The following is a 20,797-nucleotide window of genomic DNA, read 5'->3' on the forward strand; positions in this document are numbered from 1 at the left end:
ATCTATCTATCTATCTATCTATCTATCTATCTATCTATCTATCTATCGGTTTTTCGAGACAGGATTTCTCTGTGTAGCCCTGGCTGTCCTGGAACTCACTCTGTAGACCAGGCTGGCCTCAAACTCAGAAATCCGCCTGCCTCTGCCTCCCAAGTGCTGGGATTAAAGGCGTGCGCCACCACTCCCCAGCTACTATAGCTATTCTGTTACCTAGGTAGAAGTGGAGTGGGAGGGTTGAACTGTTGTTTCCTGCACACAGGGAATGCAGTTTTGTTGCATAGGGTGTAGACCTTCAGTACTGACTTGGTTCTTACTTATTCTGCATATTGGGGCTTTGATGTGTATGAAGTCATTTTCTTCATGCCTAGGGAAGTTTAGTTTTGTTTCTCCCCTTCAGTGTTAGATTAAACTCACATCCTCATACATGCTAAGGTTGCTTTCTACCTGAGCTATACCTTCAACTGGAGAATAGAGTTTTCTTAAAATATTTTCAAGGGAAAACTGTGTCTCACTCTTCTGTGCATAAGGGACTCGCTAACCACACTCATATACACAACTAAGATCAGCTTTTGTCTTCAGAATGCACAGTCTGCCAGGATAAGCATTTATGGAGTTAACTGATACAGAGTTGGATGCTCATTGTTCTAGAGGAGGTAAAGCTAACACTGTGGCTTTGGAGATATTCCTGTGTAACAGGTGAATACTTGCATAAGAGTTTTCGCTGGACTTGGGTAAAGATTGTTAGGTAAAAGTTAATGTGTTTTAGAAGTTAGGTTATGGGGCAGAGAGTGAATACATAGGTGGAGGAAGGCTTAGAAATAAGAAATGACAGATTAAGGGAAAATTAATGAGTGCAACACCCATAGTGATTGGCATATTGTAGGTACTCATCAAATTTGGCCTTTTCTTACAAAAAGAAAAACAAGAAAAATGTTTGTACAATTATTTATCTGTGTGGTTGCTTGCATGCTACAACATGTATGGCGCTCAGTGGACAGCTTGGAGGAGTCAGTTTTCTCTCTTGCTACCATGTGGGTTTTGGGGATCAAACTAGGTCATCAGGCTTGGTGGCAGGTGCCTTTACCCACTGAGCCATCTCACCAGCCCCAAACTGGCTTCTTTCTAATTCCAAAAACTAAAGCAGTCTCCCAGGCAATTAATTTTTAGGTGGGCATCGGATCCTCATTACAGATGTTTGCTGGGAATTGAACTCAGGACCTCTGGAAGAGCAGTCAGTGCTCTTAACCGCTGAGCCATCTCTCCAGCCCGTGTTTTGACTTTTGGGTTTCACTATGTAGCCCTTGCTGATCTGGAAATTATTATGTAGACCAGGCTGGTCTTGAACTCAGAGATCCGTCTGTCTCTGCTTACTAAGTGCTGGGATTAAAAACATGCAGTTGCCATGCCAGCCCCTGGATGATTTTCTAAATTTGAAATGTAAAAACCAAGTACTGTGTAGGAATCAATACCTAATATTGATGTGCAGCCAATTTTTTTGTAATCATTTCTTTCCTCAGAGTAGAGTATCAGACTCCTGGAAAAAGCAGCTTGTTCTTCTTCTACACTGAGTAGGGGCAATGTCACAAGTCCAGACAACTTACTCTTTTGATGCCCCCACCGACTTTATCAATTTTTCATCTTTGGATGCTGAAGAAGATACTGAAAATGTAGACTCATGGTTTGGTAAGTGACACTTTTTCTTTTGCTTGTTTTTGCTTTTGTTTTGTTTTCAAGACCTGATTTCACTGTGTATGTACCTCTGGCCATCCTGGAACTTGCTCTTTAGACCAGTCTGGCTTTGAGTTCAGAGATCCCCTGCTTATGCCTCCCGAGTACAGGCATTAAGGATGTGCAACACCAAGCTGCTGTTTCCCTGCCATTTTAAGGGTAGTGTCCTGCTTGCTGAGGACATTTCAAGAGCATAAAGGCTGGAGAGATGGCTCTGCAGCAGGAGCACTGGTTGCTCTTCCCACACTCACTGTGGCAGCTTTCAGGTGTCTATGGCTCCAGTCTGAGAGGGTTCAGTGCCTTCTTCCACAGCACCAAGCATGCGTGTGGTGGTGCACAGATGTATGTGTGGGCAAGACACCCATACACATAAAAATAAATTGATAGAATAAAGAAATTGAAAAGCGAGGCTGCAAAAAAGTAAGTAGATTGTACATTCTCCCATGATTCAATAGGAAAAACAATTTATGTTTGAACTACAGAAGTCTCTGTTCATGTGTGAAATTGGGTTTTTTTGAGACAAGGTTTTAGACTGTAGCCCAGACTGGCCTAGCACTCTGGGCAATCTTCCTGCCTCAGCCTCTGAAACGCTGGTATTAGAGGTGGAAACCACCATGCCAAGCTTCTCTCTCTCTATTTCTTTTTTGTTTTTTCGGGTCAGGGTTTCTCTGTGTAGCCCTGGCTGTCCTGGAACTCACTCTGCACATCAGGCTGGCTTCTGCCTCCCGAGGTCTGGGATTAAAGGCATGTGCCACCACTGCCCTGATACTTTTTTCTTTCTTTTTTTTTTTTTTTATAAAATGGAAACATCATCTTTCCTAATAATTTCTGATTATAATACATTTCCACAGAAGCAGAAAATAAAAGTTAATTCCAAAAACTATGGTATACTTCCTGAATTTTCCTGTCGTGTTTGTTGAGAGGGCCATGGGTCTCTTTTCTAATTCCGACTTTGGTGTCTGCACTGCTGAAGCAGACACCTGGCCTGCCCGCCCACCGCCCTCCTCCATCCTAGTTCCTTCCTTCAGTTTTTTTTTTTTTTAAATTAAAAAAAATTTTTATGAGGTTTTTCACCCTATACCCTAATATGGACTTAAACTTGCTGTATATCCCAGAATGTCCTAGAACTAAAAATCTTCTATCCTCCAGCTCCCCAAAGCTTGGATTATTGATGCATAGCAAGACACCCAGGTTATAGGTGTTTTACTTTTTTGGGAGGGAGGTTCAATTTTCAAAAAACTTACAGATGAACTTAGAGCTTAGAAATATCAGGAAAATACAAAAAAAAATGTCATAATATATACATGTACATAATCTTTTATTTAGAATAATAAAACATTTACAAATGTATTATAAATTACAAGAATTTATTAAAACATACACACTGCATATGGCATTACATAGAAAGGTTTATAAGCATTGTTAAAAGCAGTATGAAATCATAAAGCATAAAATTAGCTGTAGTACAACGTATGGTGCTGTAAGAATTGTGCAGCTTTCTTCTGCTATAGGGAGCCAGAAGTTCTACTTGGGTTTTTGACTGTGTGAGAGTCAATACTATAACCCTTGAGCTCAAGTGTCAGCTGATGTTGAAACTTTTAGGAATGAACTATAAATAGAAATTAATAGTATTTTACAATTAAGAATGGCAAATACTCAGGCTGTAGGTACATAAGGGCCATCCAGATGAAAAAGAGTTTCAAGCATGTCTGTCATGGTGCTGATCACATAAGTGTGTGTTTGTGTGTGTGTATTTTGTCAATCACCTATGTAGGCTATGTAGGCTCATGAAGCTTGCATCTCAGTCAAGATATTGAATGACTGAAATCACAAGGGTCCCATGTTGCCCTTGTATTCTATTCTACTTTTACATACTTGCTTACCTTTGAGATGAGTCTTGCTGTGTCTGTTTCTGAGGCTCTTTAAGCTTCATCTCCTGACTAGATCGTGCCTGGCTTGCTGTTGACATCTCTCCAGCCTCAAGCTGTTTAACTGTTGGAGACAGTCAAATCTGGCCTTAAGCTCTCCAGCCTCCAACCTTTACCTCCCCCATGCTGGAAATTGAGTCTCAGTTCATTTTTTAATTTAATTCTTTTTTTTTGAGCAGGGTTTCATGTATCTCAGGTTGGCCTTGAACTCACTATGTATCTGAGGATAGTTTAAAACTTCATCCTATTTTAATCCTCGTAGTGCTGAGGTTACTGAAGTACACTACCACTCCAAGTTATGCAGTGCTTAGGGCTGCATTAAATACTTGTGCATGGTAGGCAAACACTCCACCAACATGACTATGCCTTTTTAAAAAGTTTAATTATGTATATGCATGGGTATCTGTTTTGAGTATGTCTGCTTGTGAGTTTATTTGCCTGTAAAGACAAGAAGTATTGTATCATTTGGAACTTGATATGCTTTTGACAACTGTACTGGCTGGTTTTGTGTCAACTTGACACAAGGTGGAGTTATCACAGAGAAAGGAGCCTCAGTTGAGAAAATGCCTCCATGAGATCCAGCTGTAAGGCATTTTCTCAGTTAGTGATCAAGGTGGGAGGGCTTGTGGGTGGTGCCATCCCTGGGCTGGTAGTCCTGGCTTCTATAAAAAACCAAGCTGAGCAAGCCAAGGGAAGCAAGCCAGTAAGAAACATCCTTCCATGGGCTCTGCATCAGCTCCTGCTTCCTGACCTGCTTGAGTCTCAGTCCTGACTTCCTTTGGTGATGAACAGCAGTGTAGAAATGTAAGCTGCTTCTTGATCTTGATGTTTTGTCCAGGAATACAAACCCTGACTAAGACAACAACCAAGGTCATGTCTTCTGAAGAGTATTACACACTCCTTACTTCTGAAGAGTAACCACCACTCCAGCCTTCCCAAAATAATTTTTAAATAGAGACATTATGGTATTAACAACCCAACCCACAAACAGATAAGTCTGATTTGAGTTCTGTGATGTGTGGTACAAACCTAATAAAACCAAACACTCCCCCCAAAAAAAATATTTTGTAAACATTTAAAATTGTATTTATATGTACGTCTCTGTGTGTGAATGAGTACAGTACTCATGAAGGCCAGGTGAGCGGCCTGAGGTCCTAGAGTCTAATTCACAGGTACTTGTGGGCTGCCTGACGTGGGTGCTATGAGCTGAACTTGGGTTCTCTGTAAGAGCAGCAAGCGCTCTTAACCATTGAGCCATCTTGCCAGTTCTCAGCTTGTAGGTGTTATTTTGATATAAACTGGACTTTTGATATAAAAGTCCAGTTGTTGATGAAGCCTCTTCATTTAGTCCTTTCTCTTGTCTCCCTCTTCCTCATTAAGAGGCATTAATGTCAGTATGTGTTAGGAACAAAAATAACTATTGTAGCTGCACTTAGCACTTACAATACAGAGTCCAAACAAGATGGTGTCTGCTATTCTCTAGGGAAGGAATTCAATGGTTCTGGAAGTACAGGGCCCTTTTGAAGGAAGGACAGTTAAGAGGGCCTACTGCCCCATAGCACTTCAACTCAGATAGCATCCAGACTGCCTGAAGATTTCTTTTTACAAGTTTTCTCTATGCTCCAAATATCCACAGAAAGGAGATATTTGCATAGCAATTGTAATGAAGTTAAATACAAGGTCTGGAAGAAAAAAAATAATTCTGTACTTATTTTAAAAACCATCTTAGCTGTAGTATATTTCTTCTTTTCTTTCAGCTTGTCACGTCTTTTCACTTGGATATAATCAGAGTGTCCATGCATGGTGTAGTTATTCAGGGGCTTGCTGCGCTCCTGCAGCCTGGCACAGCATCCTATTGCTGGGACAGATTGTTTTTTTGCCAGTTTTAGTCACAGCAGAGCCCAAGATAAAACTTCAGAAAACATTGTTCTGCTCCACTCTCACACACCCCACACTCTGGAATATAAACTGTCCCTTGTAATCTTACAGTTCTGGTGGCCAAAGTTTCTTCAAGGGCACCGGGATGTATTTGAATGGTAGATAAGGCTAGATAATATTGTTTGCCCCTAACTGTATCTTAACAAAGGTAGCAGTCACACAGCACAGAATCTGCAGCTTTCCTTCTCTGGGTGTTGCAAATGCTTTGGGGATAGAATTGTTTGCTAACAGTGCTGGAAATAGACTTTCCTCCCCATTTTAAAGCCTGACTCTTCTCTGATTTGCTTCCTTACTGATTATTTCCCAGATGAGAAGGCCAATTTGGAGAACAAGTTTCTTTGGCAGAGTGGAATAGGAGAACCTTTTCAGGGGAAGACTTTGAGAAAAGCCAAACTTCAACAAGGCTGTGTCACACCCTTGAAGGCAGGTAAGGAAAAATGGCTTAGACAGGAGCCTTGAGGGCAGCGGGCGGTGACTAGAGCTGTGGACCTGAGGGAGTCACCAGAGACTAGACTTTTGGTTGGTTAGTGAAGCGTGTGAATTCAGTTCATGGTGTATGTACTCAGGGTCTGTGCGGAGCTCAGGCTGCCCTCAGACTTCTTGCCACTACCTCTCACATGCTGAGACTGTAGGCACCACCCAACCTAACCATACTTTCCTTTTTAATATGCCTTTAGGATTCATTTGCTAATTTTTCCAGTGCTGGGGATTAAAGCTAGGAGTTCATGCATGCTTAACAAGTGCTCTACCAGAGTTCATGAATAGTGTTACTTTATAGTTTTCTTTTCTGGTGATCCACCTCCCCACCCCCCTACCCCTCACTGGCGTTTGTTTTTCTTTTTACTTTTTGCTATGCTGGTGGTTGAATGTAGGGCTTTCAGCACAGCAGCCAATGCTTTCCTACTTGATAGCACTCCAGTTTCCTTTCTTTTTTTTTTTTATGTTTTGAGACAGGGTTTCTCTGTGTAATTCTTGCTGTTCTGGAACTAGCTCTGTAGATCAGTCTGGCCTCGACCTCACCTGCCTCTGCCTGGGTAGAGTGCTGAATTAAAGATATGTACCACCACATCCAGACTAAAAAGCATTTTTATATATCCCAGGTTGGCCCTTTTAGGTCAATATAGCTGAACGAAAATGTGTTTTTTTTTTAGTTGATGCCTGATTGTATGTTTAGAAGGTATAGTGTGATAATGCCCATTTATGTGATAATAAGCACATAACTTTTATTTTTTAAGAATTGTTATTTATTTTATATATATGAATGTAGCTGTCTTCAGACACTCCAGAAGAGGGCATCAGATCATATTGCAGGTGGTTGTGAGCCACCATGTGGTTACTGGGAATTGAACTCAGAACCTTTGGAAGAGCAGTCAGTGCTCTTAACCACTGAGCCGTCTCTCCAGCCCCGCACATAGCTTTTATAAATAGGCCTTCGGTATAACTTTACCTGCGTTAAGGTTACCATGCATAGGAATGATAATATTTGAATGTGTGTGATACATATGGTCTTCATTCTGAATTCTGTAGTCACATACGCACGCTATGCACACCTGCTTACATATACATATATGTCTATAATTTCTGACTTTCTTGAGATTTAAATACTGATCAATTTTATTCCTCATTTGGGGGGCTATTAATTTAATTAAAAATATTATTGTGGTGCTAGAGAGATGGCCTAGTGGTTAAGAGCACTGGCTGCTCTTCCAGAAGACCTGGAGTTCAATTCCTAACATCCACATGGCAGCTCACAACTGTCTTTAACTCCACTTCCAAGTAATCTGACACCTTCTCACATAGACATACATGCAATCAGAACACCAATGTACATATAATAAAAAGTAAGTTTTAAAATATATTTATTGCTTGAATTTGTATGTACATACTTTATTTTAAAAATTAGATTTATTTTTTAATGTCTGAATTTTTTGCCTGCATGTATGTATATACACCTGTGGAATTCAGAAGAGGGCATCAGAATGTCTAGATCTAGAGTTATAGATGACTGTGAACCACAGTGTGGGTGCCAGGAATTGAACTCAGATCCTCCCAAAGAACAACCAACCTGCCTAACCACTGAGCCATCTCTTCAGCCCCATATGTGATTTAATCAAATCTATCTCCTATCCTCTCCCTTCTAACTTCTCTATCCCTCCCATCATTATTGCAATTGTGTTTGTGTGTGTGTGTGTGTGTGTGTTTTACTCTGGTTTTTCAAGACAGGGTTTCTCTGTGTAGCCCTGGAAGTTCAGGAACTCCCTTTGTAGACCAGGTTAGCCTTGAACTCAGAAATCCACCTGCCTCTGCCTCTCAAGTGCTGGGATTAAAGGCATCCGTGTAGGACCATCTACTGGACCATCTCTGACGAAAACTGACTTTTACTCTCCCAGCAGCCATTGGTTCCTCAGTCAGGGGAGATACTTCATGACCCAGTTTTTGGTCCATGTTGGGATTTCGTCTGGCTTGATCTTTGTCTCAGCCTGGTGTATAAAGTCCTAGCTATTAGAAGTTCAAGTGTGTAACTGCTCTGTCATATCTGCATAAATGCTGGTTCTCTATAGTCTTTTTCACTACCTCTGGCTCTCTACCTCCTTGTTCTGTGATGATCCCTGAGCCTTAGAGAAAGTGGCGTAATGCCCTGTTTAGGTCTGAACAATCTATAATCTCTTATGCTCCACACAGTGACCAGTTTTGACTCCATGTTAATTGTCGTCTACTGCAAAAACCAGCTCACTGAGTTTTCGGTGAGGCAGTAACCTGCGGATGTAAAGATCAATGGAGGACAATTGAATCTGATGCCCATGTAGCCCATTAGATCATTTAGTAAGTAGTATAGTAGTAGGTTATCCCAAGGACTCATGGCCTCCCTAGCCACAAGTTCTTGAACCTACTAATGGTGCCAGGTGTGATTTCCGTGTTCTGGGTGGACTTTAAATCCAATCAGAAAGTGGCTGGTTAGTCTCAGAACATTTCTGTCACTATTGAATGGTGTGCATATCTTGCCAGGACAATTATTACTGTAGCTGACAGGGTTCACTTCTCAAAGACTATTGATTAGTTCTCCAATAGTATACAAACACTTTCAGCACTCTGAAATCCAGCTATAGGACTGCGGCTTCTAGGTTGATGACAACTTGATTTTCTCCATGTTCTATGACTCAAGTGTGTGGTGTCTTAGTGTCAAGTTCTGGAAGGAGGCCAAGAACAATGGTGATAGCCTGGACTATGGTGTGGGCCATCTCTGTGGGGAAGTCACTGACAAAAACCTGAAAAGAAGTAATGTGTGTGGCTCTGCGCTGTTAACTTGATAGCCTGTGGTGTCAGAGAGGCATTGCCCCTCTTACAGAGTAACTCCATTTAAACTTCCCAATTTTTAAAGTTTTATTTTATGTCTGTGGGTGTTTTGCATATATGTCTGCACATCTTGCTTCCAAAGGCCAGAAGAAGATGTGAGATTCCTTGGAACTGAAGTTACAGACAGTTGTGAGCCATTATGTGGATGCTGGGAATATAAACTCTGGTCCTCTGGAAGAGATCTCTGTGGAGCTATCTCAACAGTTAAATAACTACCATTGAAACTTTCTTTGTTGATATTTTTTGAGACAGGGTTTCACTGTGTAGCTCTGGCTGTACTGGAATTCAGTGAGGCATTTGTATTCATGGCCTTGAACTCACAGAGATCCTCCTGCCTCTGCTTCCCAAGTGCCGGGATTAATGGTTGGCACCACCACTGCTTAGCTAAACTTTTAATAAGTGTCTATTTTAGGATACTTCTGCAGCATTCTGACTAGGTTTTTGATCTCTCGTAGTTGACAACACTTATTACAAAGAGATAGAAAAGGAAAATCTTCAGAAACAATCTGTCCCATCAAATGATTGTCCTTCTCTGAATGCAAAGAGAGCCATATCAGGAAATACTCCTGTCCAGCCTCAGAGGTAAGAGTGGGCACAAAGTGGCTATTATTGGTTCTGCTCACTCAGTGTAGTAACTCCACAGGTCATCTGTGTCAATACAGTTGGGTTCCTGATGTTCCTTCAGTGCTTATGCTTGCACTTAATTTATAGGTAAGTGTTTATAGACACTTAGTTGCTTGGTCAAGGCACATTCATTTCAAAGACAGGGTTCAAACTTATTAGTCTGATTTTAAAAGCTGTATACGGATAAAATTGTTTTTCTGATGTCAATTCTCTATCTCTTTTTAAATTTTCATTTTTATTTTATGTGTATGGGTATTTTGCTTGCATTTATTTATGTGTGTTACGTGTATTCCCGGTGCCTGTGGAGGTCAGAAGGGTGTCTGACCTGAAACTGGAGTTGCAGATGTGAGGCTCATGGATGCTGGCGTCGAGCCACTGAGTCATCGCTCCAGCCCGCACATGCCTTTCTTTGTTTCTTAGTATTGCAGAAGCTTTCTTATGGTTGTTTGTATATATCTTCTATTTTACTTTTATTCTATTTTCATCTTTTATTTTTCATGCTTCATATTTTGTGGTGCAAGAGTTTAAACTAATCTCAGGTGTGCTAAGCAAAGCACACATTCTACTATGGAATTATATACCAGCTCTTATTTAAAATTCTAAAATTACATGTATATGTATTTTTATTTGTGTGTATGACATTGTTGGAGAAGTATGGGTACAGGTACTGGAAAGAGCGGGGAGGGGAGGGAGGAGTGCATTGTAAATGGAAACAGAGTCCATGATGCTGCCCAGGATTCAGACTCCAGAGACTAGCATCAGAGAGCAGATCTAACTTTATCATTTATTACACAAGCTTATAGTTAGCTTTTTAGCCAATTAGAGTATGTTTATCTATTCAAGGGCAAATTGGGGTGTAACAGGTATTGTTTAGCAGGATCTGACTCATATGTCTAGGAACCTGTCCACGGGCCTGTAGGGGAGGGTCCAATCCCCTCTGGAGATTATGAAGACAAGGGAAGCAACTACTGTCCTGGCCTCGGCTCTTATGTGTAGTCTCACCGGTATGCCAGGAGCCAGGAGCTGTGTCAGTTCATACACTGTGCAGTGGGTCAGGACTCCTCAGGAGTGGCAGGAGCCTGTGGTACCTCGCTCTCCCTCCCACTTACTTCCTCTACCAGGGTTATCTCCACAACCCCCACGGAAGAGTCAGATCTCTCCTTTTACCCTGTGGTTCCTGGGGACAGAAATCAGGAACCACATATGTCAGGCCTGGACATAGCTTTTCTGTCTCCTGAGTCATCTGATCCCTAGCCCCATCCTTATCTTCCATGTCAATGGACAGCTTTTAAAGTAACCAAACAATCACAGAAAGTTTAGTTTTGTACATGGTGCTTGTGGGATCTTGGTTTAAAAAAAACAGAAAAACAAAAAACCAAAACTGGTCTGATTAGGTTTTGCTTTAGTTGAAATGTTGACTATATATTACTATAACTACTAATTCGGTTAGATCTGTCACTGCTTTGTTTCCTGGTCATGTGTCTTGTTTTTATTGTATTTCCCCTTTTCTGTGTTTATATTTTATTTAATCTTAACCCTCCCACTTTCTCTGAGTTCTTCCCCATCTCCCCTGGGGACGTAAACCCAGCTCTTTGCTCCCTGCCCTAGGCCAGTCTTCTACACTGATCTATATCCCAGTACTCTTTTTTTTTTGTTTTGATTTGTTTTTTGAGACAAGGTTTCTCTGTGTAGTCCTGGCTGTCCTGGAACTCACTCTGTAGACCAGGCTGGCCTCGAACTCAGAAATCCGCCTGCCTCTGCCTCCCAAGTGCTGGGTTTAAAGAAGTGCGCCACCACCACCCGGCTCCCAGTACTCTTTAAGATATTTTTCATATTTTATTTTAACTGTTATAAATTTGAGACAAGTTCTCACTGCGTAGCTATGACTGACCTGGAACTCAATGTATAGACTAGGCTAACCTCAAACCCTGCCCCCTTTACATCTCTTTTCTTGTTTTGTTTGTTTGTTTGTTTGTTTGTTTGTTTTTTGAGACAGTGTTTCTCTGTGTATCCCTGGCTGTCCTGGAACTCACTCTGTAGACCAGGCTGGCCTCGAACTCAGAAATCCGCCTGCCTCTGCCTCCCAAGTGCTGGGATTAAAGGTGTGTGCCACCACTGCCTGGCTGCTTGTTTGTTTTGTGAGACAGGGTTTCTTTGTGTAGACATGGTTTTCTTGGAACTCAGTCTCTAGATCTGGCTGGCCTTGACTGCTAGGATTAAAGGCATGTACCATCTCACACCAGGGTTCGTTTGATTTCCTAAGTGCTGAGATTATAATAGAATGACCCTATTTAGTCTGTTTGGTTGGTGTTTTAAAAAATCTAACTTAATAAACCACCAGCATATTTAAATAGCAGGATTTTTAGGGATGGAAACAATAAGTTTTCAGAAACATTAGATTACTAGAGAATGGATAATAAAGGTTTTATTGGCCTTTTAGTTGACATACTTTGACCTTTTGAATAACATTTGCATATCTGTAGTAATTGCATTCATCATAAGATAAATTGTGTCATTTTTACCGTAGAAGATCTGTTAGACTCTCTGCTCAGAAGGATTTGGAGCAGAAAGAAAAAAACCATGTTGCCTCTGTTGAAATGAAAGCCAAGAGATGCACTGCTCCTGCTGCTGACTATCCCCCCAACAAAAGAATGAAAGTGTGAGTACCTGAGACTTCTAACTGTCGTGGTGAGATCCCCATGTCTGGGCACTGAATTGAGAGTTGTGAGTTACAAAGTAAAATTAACAACGGGTCCATCTGCTTGGTGTTCCTATAGACTGGGAGACTCTAAAGCTATGCCATCGTCAGGGGAGCTGTTACCTGTGTCCCTTCTAGAAGGTTTATCTTCAGTGTTCTTCTGTGGCAGGGACTGACCAGAATATATGGTGTTCATGCTTAGTAGCAGTATTTGTATTACCGGGAATGTGTTTCACTGCATGAATACTCCAAAAGTGTCTGAATAATTTATGTACTTCACAGAAGTCAAAACTAGATTGCTACTGGCTTTGGTCAGTTATTGTCTATTGCTTCTTAGTTTTTTCATTTTGTTTGAGCTTCATTATCAAAAGGTAACTGCTATATCTTTAGACATATCCATGTTCAAGAGAGTGTTTTGTAAAGGAAGTCGTCTGGCATTCACTCAGGAAAGTGAGGCCTTCCTCAGAGATGACATCTATCTTAGTTCTTAGTTCTTCAGATTGTCCCTTGGATCTCCCAGTTGCCGCAGAGGCAAGAACAACCTTAGTTTTGGCGGGCTTATAGCTGCTGCTCTGGAATTTCCTAAGACACAGATTGTCAGGGTCAGGGACCTTGTCCACTGGCTTCTGTTTGTTGACTTGATGACATAGAATCCTTGTACCTAAAACACTGCTGGCTGCCTCACCTCACCTCTTTCTCTGAGAGGGCTTTCTCTGTTAGAACTCTTGCTGATGATGTGATTGAAGAGCCTGTGGTTCAGTCATGTTGCTAGTCCCCAAATGAGGGTGCGCTTTAGGAAATTTAAATTTATTTATTTAGTTTTTGTTCATTTTTAATCAAGTTCTCATAAAAAGAAACCGAAGGAAGAGGAGGAAGGCAGTGTTTCAGCTACTTCAAGAAAGGATGAAAGAGAAACCCTGGAGAAAGCTAAGGGCAAACACACTGTGCCTGGTGTGCCACCTGCAAGGTATGTTTCTTTCCAGAGCAAACTTTAGAGGAAGAACAGTAATTGGCACACCTGCCATTTGGGAAACTCTTGAAAGCTGTCTGTGACCTGAAGAGCACTGAGATGGTCAGCAGCATAGATGCTGGGTAAGACGTGCACGGGACCAGATCAGTGCACCGCCTCACTACCTCAGTAACTGTATGTGATTTTAGTTGGTAATCAACTTTGGGATTTAGTTTTATTCCCTTGCCAAGAGATCATTTCAATTTTTTCTGGAAAATCTGTTTATGCTTTAATGGATAATGGTTGTATGAGTGTTAATATTTATTGCCAATTTTATGCTGAAATTAAAAATCAAAATATTTGCAGTGCCATCACCTTTTTGTTGTTTTTGTAGCATAGGCTGACCTTGCAATAGCCAAGGATAGCCTTGAACTTCTGTTCTTTTTGCCTCTACCTCCCCAATACTGGGAGTGTGGCATTGCAGCACCACAGCTGGTGTGTGTCACATTGGAGATTAAACTTTGAATATGGTTTTGTGAGAGTAAAGGTTGCTTAATATAATAACGTTTACCTGTCCTGACTCTAAGTTATTCTGAGGCCAGAAGCTGCAGGCCTCTGGCAGTTAACACTCAATTATTAAACAGTAGTGGTCGTAGGGTGGGGTTAGGTTAAATAAGACTCCTTTCTCTCTTGCTCAGAAACCTCACCTCTCACTGGTGAGGTGAGAGGGAGGCTTGGACCAATTAACCTTTATTGAACCAGAAAAACCAAGTCATGCTTGCAGTAAGAAATACAAATATACGTAGACATGTAGACGATCATACACACGTTTACATTTTCATTCACAGTCCCACACATTAACACATTCATCTTCTTCTTGGGCCTATCCGTGCATACTTACATACACATGCGTATGCTTACACACACACACACACACACACACACACACACACACACACACATATATACACACACACACATATGTGTATATATACACACAAACACACACACATACACACACACACACACACACACACACATATGGTGGATGGAGCAGAAGGCCAAGCCCAGTGCAGAAAGCACTCGTTCATTCTGGATGAAAGTATTGCATAGAGAAAGAAAACGCTTCTTACCTTTTATTGCTAAATGAAAGAAACCCAAGTGTATAAGAAAAGCGCCCCATCCTTGTCAGTAAGAAGAAGCCTGCCTGCTCTTTCTGCTCTCTGTTCAGCTTCTCTCTCTTCTTACCTCTCTCTTCTCTGCTCTGTTCTAACAATGTCATCATTCCAAGTTTTGTCCTGTCTTTAGGAGGATAGATCACATGGTATTCCAAGCATCTTTTTTCAAAAGTTCACAAGTTCAAACATAAATTCAAATCATGAATTGAATAAGGAGTTACAACAGAGATGTTTACATGTGTTTCCATTTAGACTAGTTATCTAACTAAGCAGTCATTGTCTGTCACGAGCTCCACAGGTTCATAAAAGTTAAAAACTAGGGGCTGGAAAGATGGCTCAGCAGTTAAGAGCACTGACTGCTCTTGCAGAGGTCCTGAGTTCAATTCCAAGCAACCACATGGTAGCTCACAACTACCTAATGGGATCCGATGCCTTCTTCTAGGGTGTCTGAGAACAGGGACAGTATACTCACATACATAAAATAAATATATCTTACAAAAATTAGTTAAAACTATAATTCTTATGTCTAAGTTAACACAGTATGTCAAGAAGGAAATCATCAAAAAAAAAGGAAATCATCTGTCTAGTGTCTCATTAGTAGTGAAGTTTTGTGTAGCTAAACCCAGGCAATAGTTTATCTTCTGTTATTGTACCTATAATAATACATTGTTCATTTGCAGTTTATAGTCTTTAATTATCAGCTAATAGTTTAACAAGGAGCCTGAGAGGAATGTTTTCCTTAATCATAAATCTGTTTCATGCCTGCTTTCTATCTTAGTGCAATTAACTCGTGACACATGAAGGCTTGCAGGGCCCTGATTGAAGCCCATTTTATAAAGGAGCCAAAAATTACTAGTATAAATTTAGGATTTTTTTTCTTTTTTTTTTTTTTTTTTGATTTTTCGAGACAGGGTTTCTCTGTGTAGCCCTGGCTGTCCTGGAACTCACTCTGTAGACCAGGCTGGCCTCGAACTCAGAAATCCACCTGCCTCTGCCTCCCAAGTGCTGGGATTAAAGGTGTGTGCCACCACCGCCCGGCAAATTTAGGAATTTTATAGAATAATTATTAGGAATTAAGAAGTCATCTAGTTGTCTACATAACATCACTACAGCACATCTTCATGGATCTGCAGGAAATCTGCTTAATAGGGTGGGCTAATGCCCAGGGATTATTAATTTAATAATGACAGGAAAGGCATATCAGTTGCAAGAATCAATCCTGAGATGAGATTTCTGAAAGCCTTGCAATTAAGAATTATCCATTGCAGACCATGATGTGTCAGCTCTAGAATGTCACTTGTATGCCTTTATCCCTTCCTAGATGGCTCCTGACAATTGATGGGCCTGGAACTAGCTAGATAACCCAGAGTGGCCTCTGATTCACAGTCTTCTGACATTAGCCTCTCAAGTGCTGCAATTCTAAATGTGGCTTTTCTAGTTTTTTAATTTAGCTTTTCCTGTGGCATAAAAGTTGGTCACTGGTGTGGTCAAATATGTGAGTCTTTTGTGGTGTCTTACTATCTTTTGTAGTTAGTTTTAGCAATTGTTCTCTGAAAAATTTTATAATATCTTAGTGTAATATATCCTTTCTTTTCATGTTACCTAATTAAGCCAATATCTGTTTCTGGTGAATAAACTTTTTGGCTTGATATCATAGGTTATAACGTAGTCTTCTCAGCAGCTTAGAGTCCTTTGAATTATGGAACCCTTTCTTCTTTTCATTTTTCCTTACTGATTCTTGTTTCTAGGGAGAAGGTTCTAAAGAGTACTGAAGAGCAGGAGATAGAGAAAAGGCTGAGAATGCAGCAGGAAGTGGTGGAGATGCGGAGGAAGAATGAAGAGTTCAAGAAGCTCGCTCTCGCAGGGCTAGGTCAGCTGGGCCTCACTGAGGCCTCACTATGAGGATGCTTCTTTGAATTTTGGTAGCATTTTTTTGAGGTCTCTACAGCAAGAACAAAATAAAAAAAATAATCAGTTTGAGTATTCAGCATAAGTCAATGTGCTTACTTAAAATGGTGACTGTAAGTTCATCTGTACCCTCTAGACCTCGGACTACTCAAATTAGCACTTTTTCAGAGTATGCTGTTCTTCTCTGGTGTGTTAGCAAAAGGATTGAGACAGATGACAATCAGTCTGGCCAGTTTGTCATTTCCTTCTTCATACTAATGACAGGATAAGACAGAGGTCTGTCAAATCCAGCTGCATTTAGAGGGAAAAACATAACTGAAGAGCTCATAGACCTGCTTTGATCTAGCACCGTGATATTGGTGGCACCATTGCTGCTCACTGGATGGAAAAGTACCTTGGCATTTATAGGCTCCCCTCTTAGAGATTCTGAGTTAAATTTTGCTTTTATAGTCACTCTCTAGGGGTTGGATTTTCAGTGGTATAGAGTGTTTGATTAGACTTTGTAACGCCCTGGGTTCCATCTCCAACACTATTTTTAAAAAGGTGTGAGGTCATGACTTTATCAAAACCATGACTACATCCTAGCAGTGGGCTCCTCCTCTCCTTACCTAGTTTGCATCTGAACAAAGGCCTTCAAACCCAATAAAAGTCATACATAAACCTAGAGCCGCAATAACAGAATACAGAAAGGATTAGAGTTACAACTTAAGACTTATTAATGACCTCTCTTCTTTTTTCTTAATGTTAACTGTGTGTTTTCCTCTGTTCCTCAGGGCAACCTGTGAAGAAATCTACAAGTCAAGTTACCAAAACAGTTGACTTCCACTTCCTCACAGATGAGCGAGTCAAACAGCATCCCAAGAACCAGGAAGAGTATAAGGAAGTGAACTTCATATCTGAACTTCGGAAGCATCCTTCCACTCCTGTGAGCATTCTTAGTACTAATCCAGTAGGACTCAACTTGTAACGTCTTTGATCATTATTTACGATTGGATGATTGAGGGAAGCTTACTCTTGAGTCAGTATAGATAAAAATTCCCTGTGAACTCTGGCTGTCAACAGATCACTCCTCAAGGAAAGCATGTTACCAAGTTGGTGTAAAAATTAAGATGGGACACGAAGCACATAAAATTATGTGTGGCAAATTTGTAGAGGCCTTCTCCCACCCCTCAGGCGCAGATGTAGACTCAGGTGTGGACAGTATGAACTCATCTCAAAGGCATGCACCACCATCTGGCTTTATTATTATTATTATTTTTGTAATGTTAAAGAGTAGTAGGTACTCTGTTTAAGTGTAAAGCCATCTCTCCAGCCTCCTTTGTTTTTTGTTTTTAAGACGGGGTCCCAGTTAGTCTAGGCTTGCCTCTAACTAGCTGTACAGCTGAGGATGACCTTGAACTCCTGAACCTTCTGCCTTTACCTCCCTATACTGGGTGGTGTGGGTGTGCATCACCAGTGCTGACTTCAGCACTGTTTTATTTTTCTTGTACTATTTATGTTTATACCTGTGTGTGTTGTGAGTATGTGCCATGTCGGTGTGGGTGATAGTGGAGGCTGGAAGGAGGAGTGGGATCCCGTCCCAACAAGTGGAGTTAGAGGGTTTGAGTTGAAGTGTGCCTGGTCTATATAGTGAGTTCCAGGCGAGCCAGGGCTACGCAGACAGACCCGTCTAAAAAACTCACCAAAAATAGATAAAAAATTAATGCTGGGCAGTGGTGGCTCATGCCTTTAATCCCAGCACTTGGGAGGCAGAGGCAGGCAGATATCCGAGTTCGAGTCCAGCGTGGTCTACAGAGTGAGTTCCAGGACAGCCCGGGCTATAAAGAGAAACCCTGTCTTAAAAAACCAAAAAAAAAAAAAAAAAAAATTGATGCGCAGTGTGGTGGGCTTGCTACAGTCAATTTGAAGGCAGATGTGGAAGGATGCTGAGTTAGGCTTCCGTCTGACCTGATGCAGGCCCAGCAGCCCATGCCAGTTTTGTGTGTTTGGTTTTTTTTTCCTTTCCCATTCCAGTTGAATTTTAAGAACAATTGCTCTAGATTGGTTCAAAACATTTATATACTTGGGAAAACTGCATGTATACTACTGCAAAGCAATTTTCTAAGTACCAGATTTTTCAGAAGAAGGAAAATGATAAAGGTCTGGTAAACTAATGTAAGGACGGTGGCTGAGCACCTGTGCTGAGTATGGGCTCACAGGAGGTCTCACTTCATTTGCTGATCAACTTTTCTCTTCACAGACCCGAGGAACCAGAGGATGTACTATCATTAAGCCTTTCAATCTGTCCAAAGGAAAGAAAAGAACATTTGATGAAGCAGCTTCTACATATGTGCCTATTGCACAGCAGGTTGAAGCGTTCCACAAACGAACCCCTAATAGATACCATCTGAGGAACAAGAAGGACGAAAGTAAGTTTCCTCTCCATACCTTACTGGCCAGAGCCTCTTCTCCAGTCGCTGGCACAGCAGGGATGATTGTTTAAAGGCAGAGTAGGGGGCTGGAGAGATGGCTCAGCAGTTAAGAGCACTGAATGCTCTTCCAGAGGTTCTGAGTTTAATTCCCAGCAACTACATGGTTGGCTCACAACCACCTGTAATGGGATCCAATGCTCTCTTCTGGTGTGTCTGAAGACAACTACAGTGTAACTCACATACATAAAATAAATAATTCTTCAAATGCAGAGTAGGAGTGTGAGGTGAACAGGTGCAGGTGCTGATAAATTTATATAGATTTGTAGTGAACAGATGAAAGGATTTGAATTGTTTCTGCCTTTATGAAAGTAATTTCTATAAGAAGATTAAGAAAGCCTAAAGATGGAAAATAATGTAAAATAAGTTATCAGAAAAATATGACAAAGCTGGGTGGGTGATTCATTCTCTAATCCCAGCATTTGGGAGGTAGGGGCTCATGTCCAGCTTTGTCTAAATAGTGACTTCCAGGGTGCCTGGGCTGCACAGGACTTGTCGCCAAACAAAAACAAATATGGCTAGTATTTTGAGTAAAACAGGATGTGTTTTGTGATATCTACACATCGTTTGTTTCCTATTGTTTAGCACTTTGTCTTAGGTGGTCACATGAGTTGCTTTAAATGTAATATTTCTCTTTTCTTTTGGCAGTGCTGGAGATTCAGCCTAAGACCTTGTGCATGCTAGCAAGCACTTTCCCAAAGTGCTACATTCTCAACCCTAAATACAGTGTTTCCCGGTATTGTTAATATAGTCTAATATTTTATAATATAAGAAGTGAATTTTTTTTTATCCTCATAGAATTGTTTCCACCTAGCCAAGGCTTCATAGACTCTTTTTCAATAGAGAAGCCAGTAAATGAATTAGATAATTAATTTTTCTCAGTGTTATGTAAGGTCTAGATAGGAGAATTCCTTCTAGGTAATTATGAAAATCTATAGACTTGTTACTGACCAGGGAAACCAGTACCTTTTGTAAGTGTTCATAATGCTATAAATCAGTGGTTCTCAACCAATGAGTTGGGGCCATCAGAAAACACAGATATTTACATTACAATTCATAACAATAGCAAAATTATAGTTATGAGGTAGCAACAAAAGTAATTTTATGGTTGGGGTCACAATGACAGGAGGAACTGTATTAGAAGGTTACAGCATTAAGGTTGGGAACTGTAGCAGGATTTTTATTCTGCTACATTGTATTCACAGTGGAGCTCGGTGATGGGGAAGTAGAAGGGGAGGTGGAGCAAGAAACGTTTGAGAGAGGGAAGAGAGGGAGGAGGATGACTGGAGAGGAGGAGGAGGAGGGGAGAAAGAGGAAGAGGAGGAGAAGAAGGAGGCTATCAACCATGGAGGAAGATGGATGGGTCAAAGCAGTCCTGGGTAGCAACTTCTATCAAAAGCTTAGCTTTGGGTAACAATTTCAATTGTGTGGGCATCTTGTTATTTGAGCATTTCCAAATATATAAATCTATTGGATCATCTTTAAGCATTAAGAGTCTTCATTCTGTGAGGTACTGTGAGGATGGCAGATACTATCTGGGGTTCAGCAGAGCTTTGTGGATACAGTGTGGTGGATTGGCAGAGCCATCCCCCACATTAGTGTCTTGTGGGTCTAGCTGTGGCACTCATGGCTTCTGGCCACTTGCAGTGTGGAACATTGTGGCCAGAGCTAAGCAGAGCTGCCCCACCGATTAGATAGCCAGCCGAGCAGCGGCATTTTCTAAATATAACCCGATACAGGGAACCACGGCTCTAAATAATGCTGTGTTGGCAGAGTTGTTCTCCCCCTCTTTGCCTCTAACTCTGTAACTTTCCCCAATTGACTATCTGAATAACCCACTTTCCTCCCGTTTGGTGTAGCTATCTCGTGAGGTTGGTTTGAAAGTTGAAATGTAGTAGCCATAAACTATTGATCCTTCTGCCCCAGCTTCCTAAATGCCAGGATTACAGGTATGTACCGCCATGCCTGACTTCACCATTTGACTTGCTATGTGTAGTGGCCTGGACATGGATACAGATGCTGAT

The 20,797-nt window shown here is 41.1% G+C and overlaps 1 protein-coding gene across 3 annotated transcripts in view; it reads left to right on the top strand.

Moving 5' to 3' along the window:
* Positions 1 to 20,797, top strand: part of Tpx2 (TPX2 microtubule nucleation factor) — a 37,934-nt gene that overhangs the window by 9,024 nt on the left and 8,113 nt on the right. For all 3 annotated transcript variants that reach the window (XM_028774960.1, XM_028774962.1, XM_028774959.1), the window contains exons 2-9: positions 1,518 to 1,683; positions 5,902 to 6,021; positions 9,404 to 9,530; positions 12,100 to 12,231; positions 13,112 to 13,237; positions 16,146 to 16,267; positions 17,079 to 17,230; positions 18,545 to 18,713. In XM_028774960.1, coding sequence (XP_028630793.1) covers positions 1,578 to 1,683; positions 5,902 to 6,021; positions 9,404 to 9,530; positions 12,100 to 12,231; positions 13,112 to 13,237; positions 16,146 to 16,267; positions 17,079 to 17,230; positions 18,545 to 18,713 — 1,054 coding nt within the window. In that variant the 5' untranslated portion in view covers positions 1,518 to 1,577. The remainder of the gene's footprint in view (positions 1 to 1,517; positions 1,684 to 5,901; positions 6,022 to 9,403; positions 9,531 to 12,099; positions 12,232 to 13,111; positions 13,238 to 16,145; positions 16,268 to 17,078; positions 17,231 to 18,544; positions 18,714 to 20,797) is intronic.

The sequence above is a fragment of the Grammomys surdaster genome, unplaced genomic scaffold, assembly GCF_004785775.1.
Source record: "Grammomys surdaster isolate TR1022 unplaced genomic scaffold, NIH_TR_1.0 251, whole genome shotgun sequence".
Classification (NCBI taxonomy): Eukaryota; Metazoa; Chordata; class Mammalia; order Rodentia; family Muridae; genus Grammomys; species Grammomys surdaster.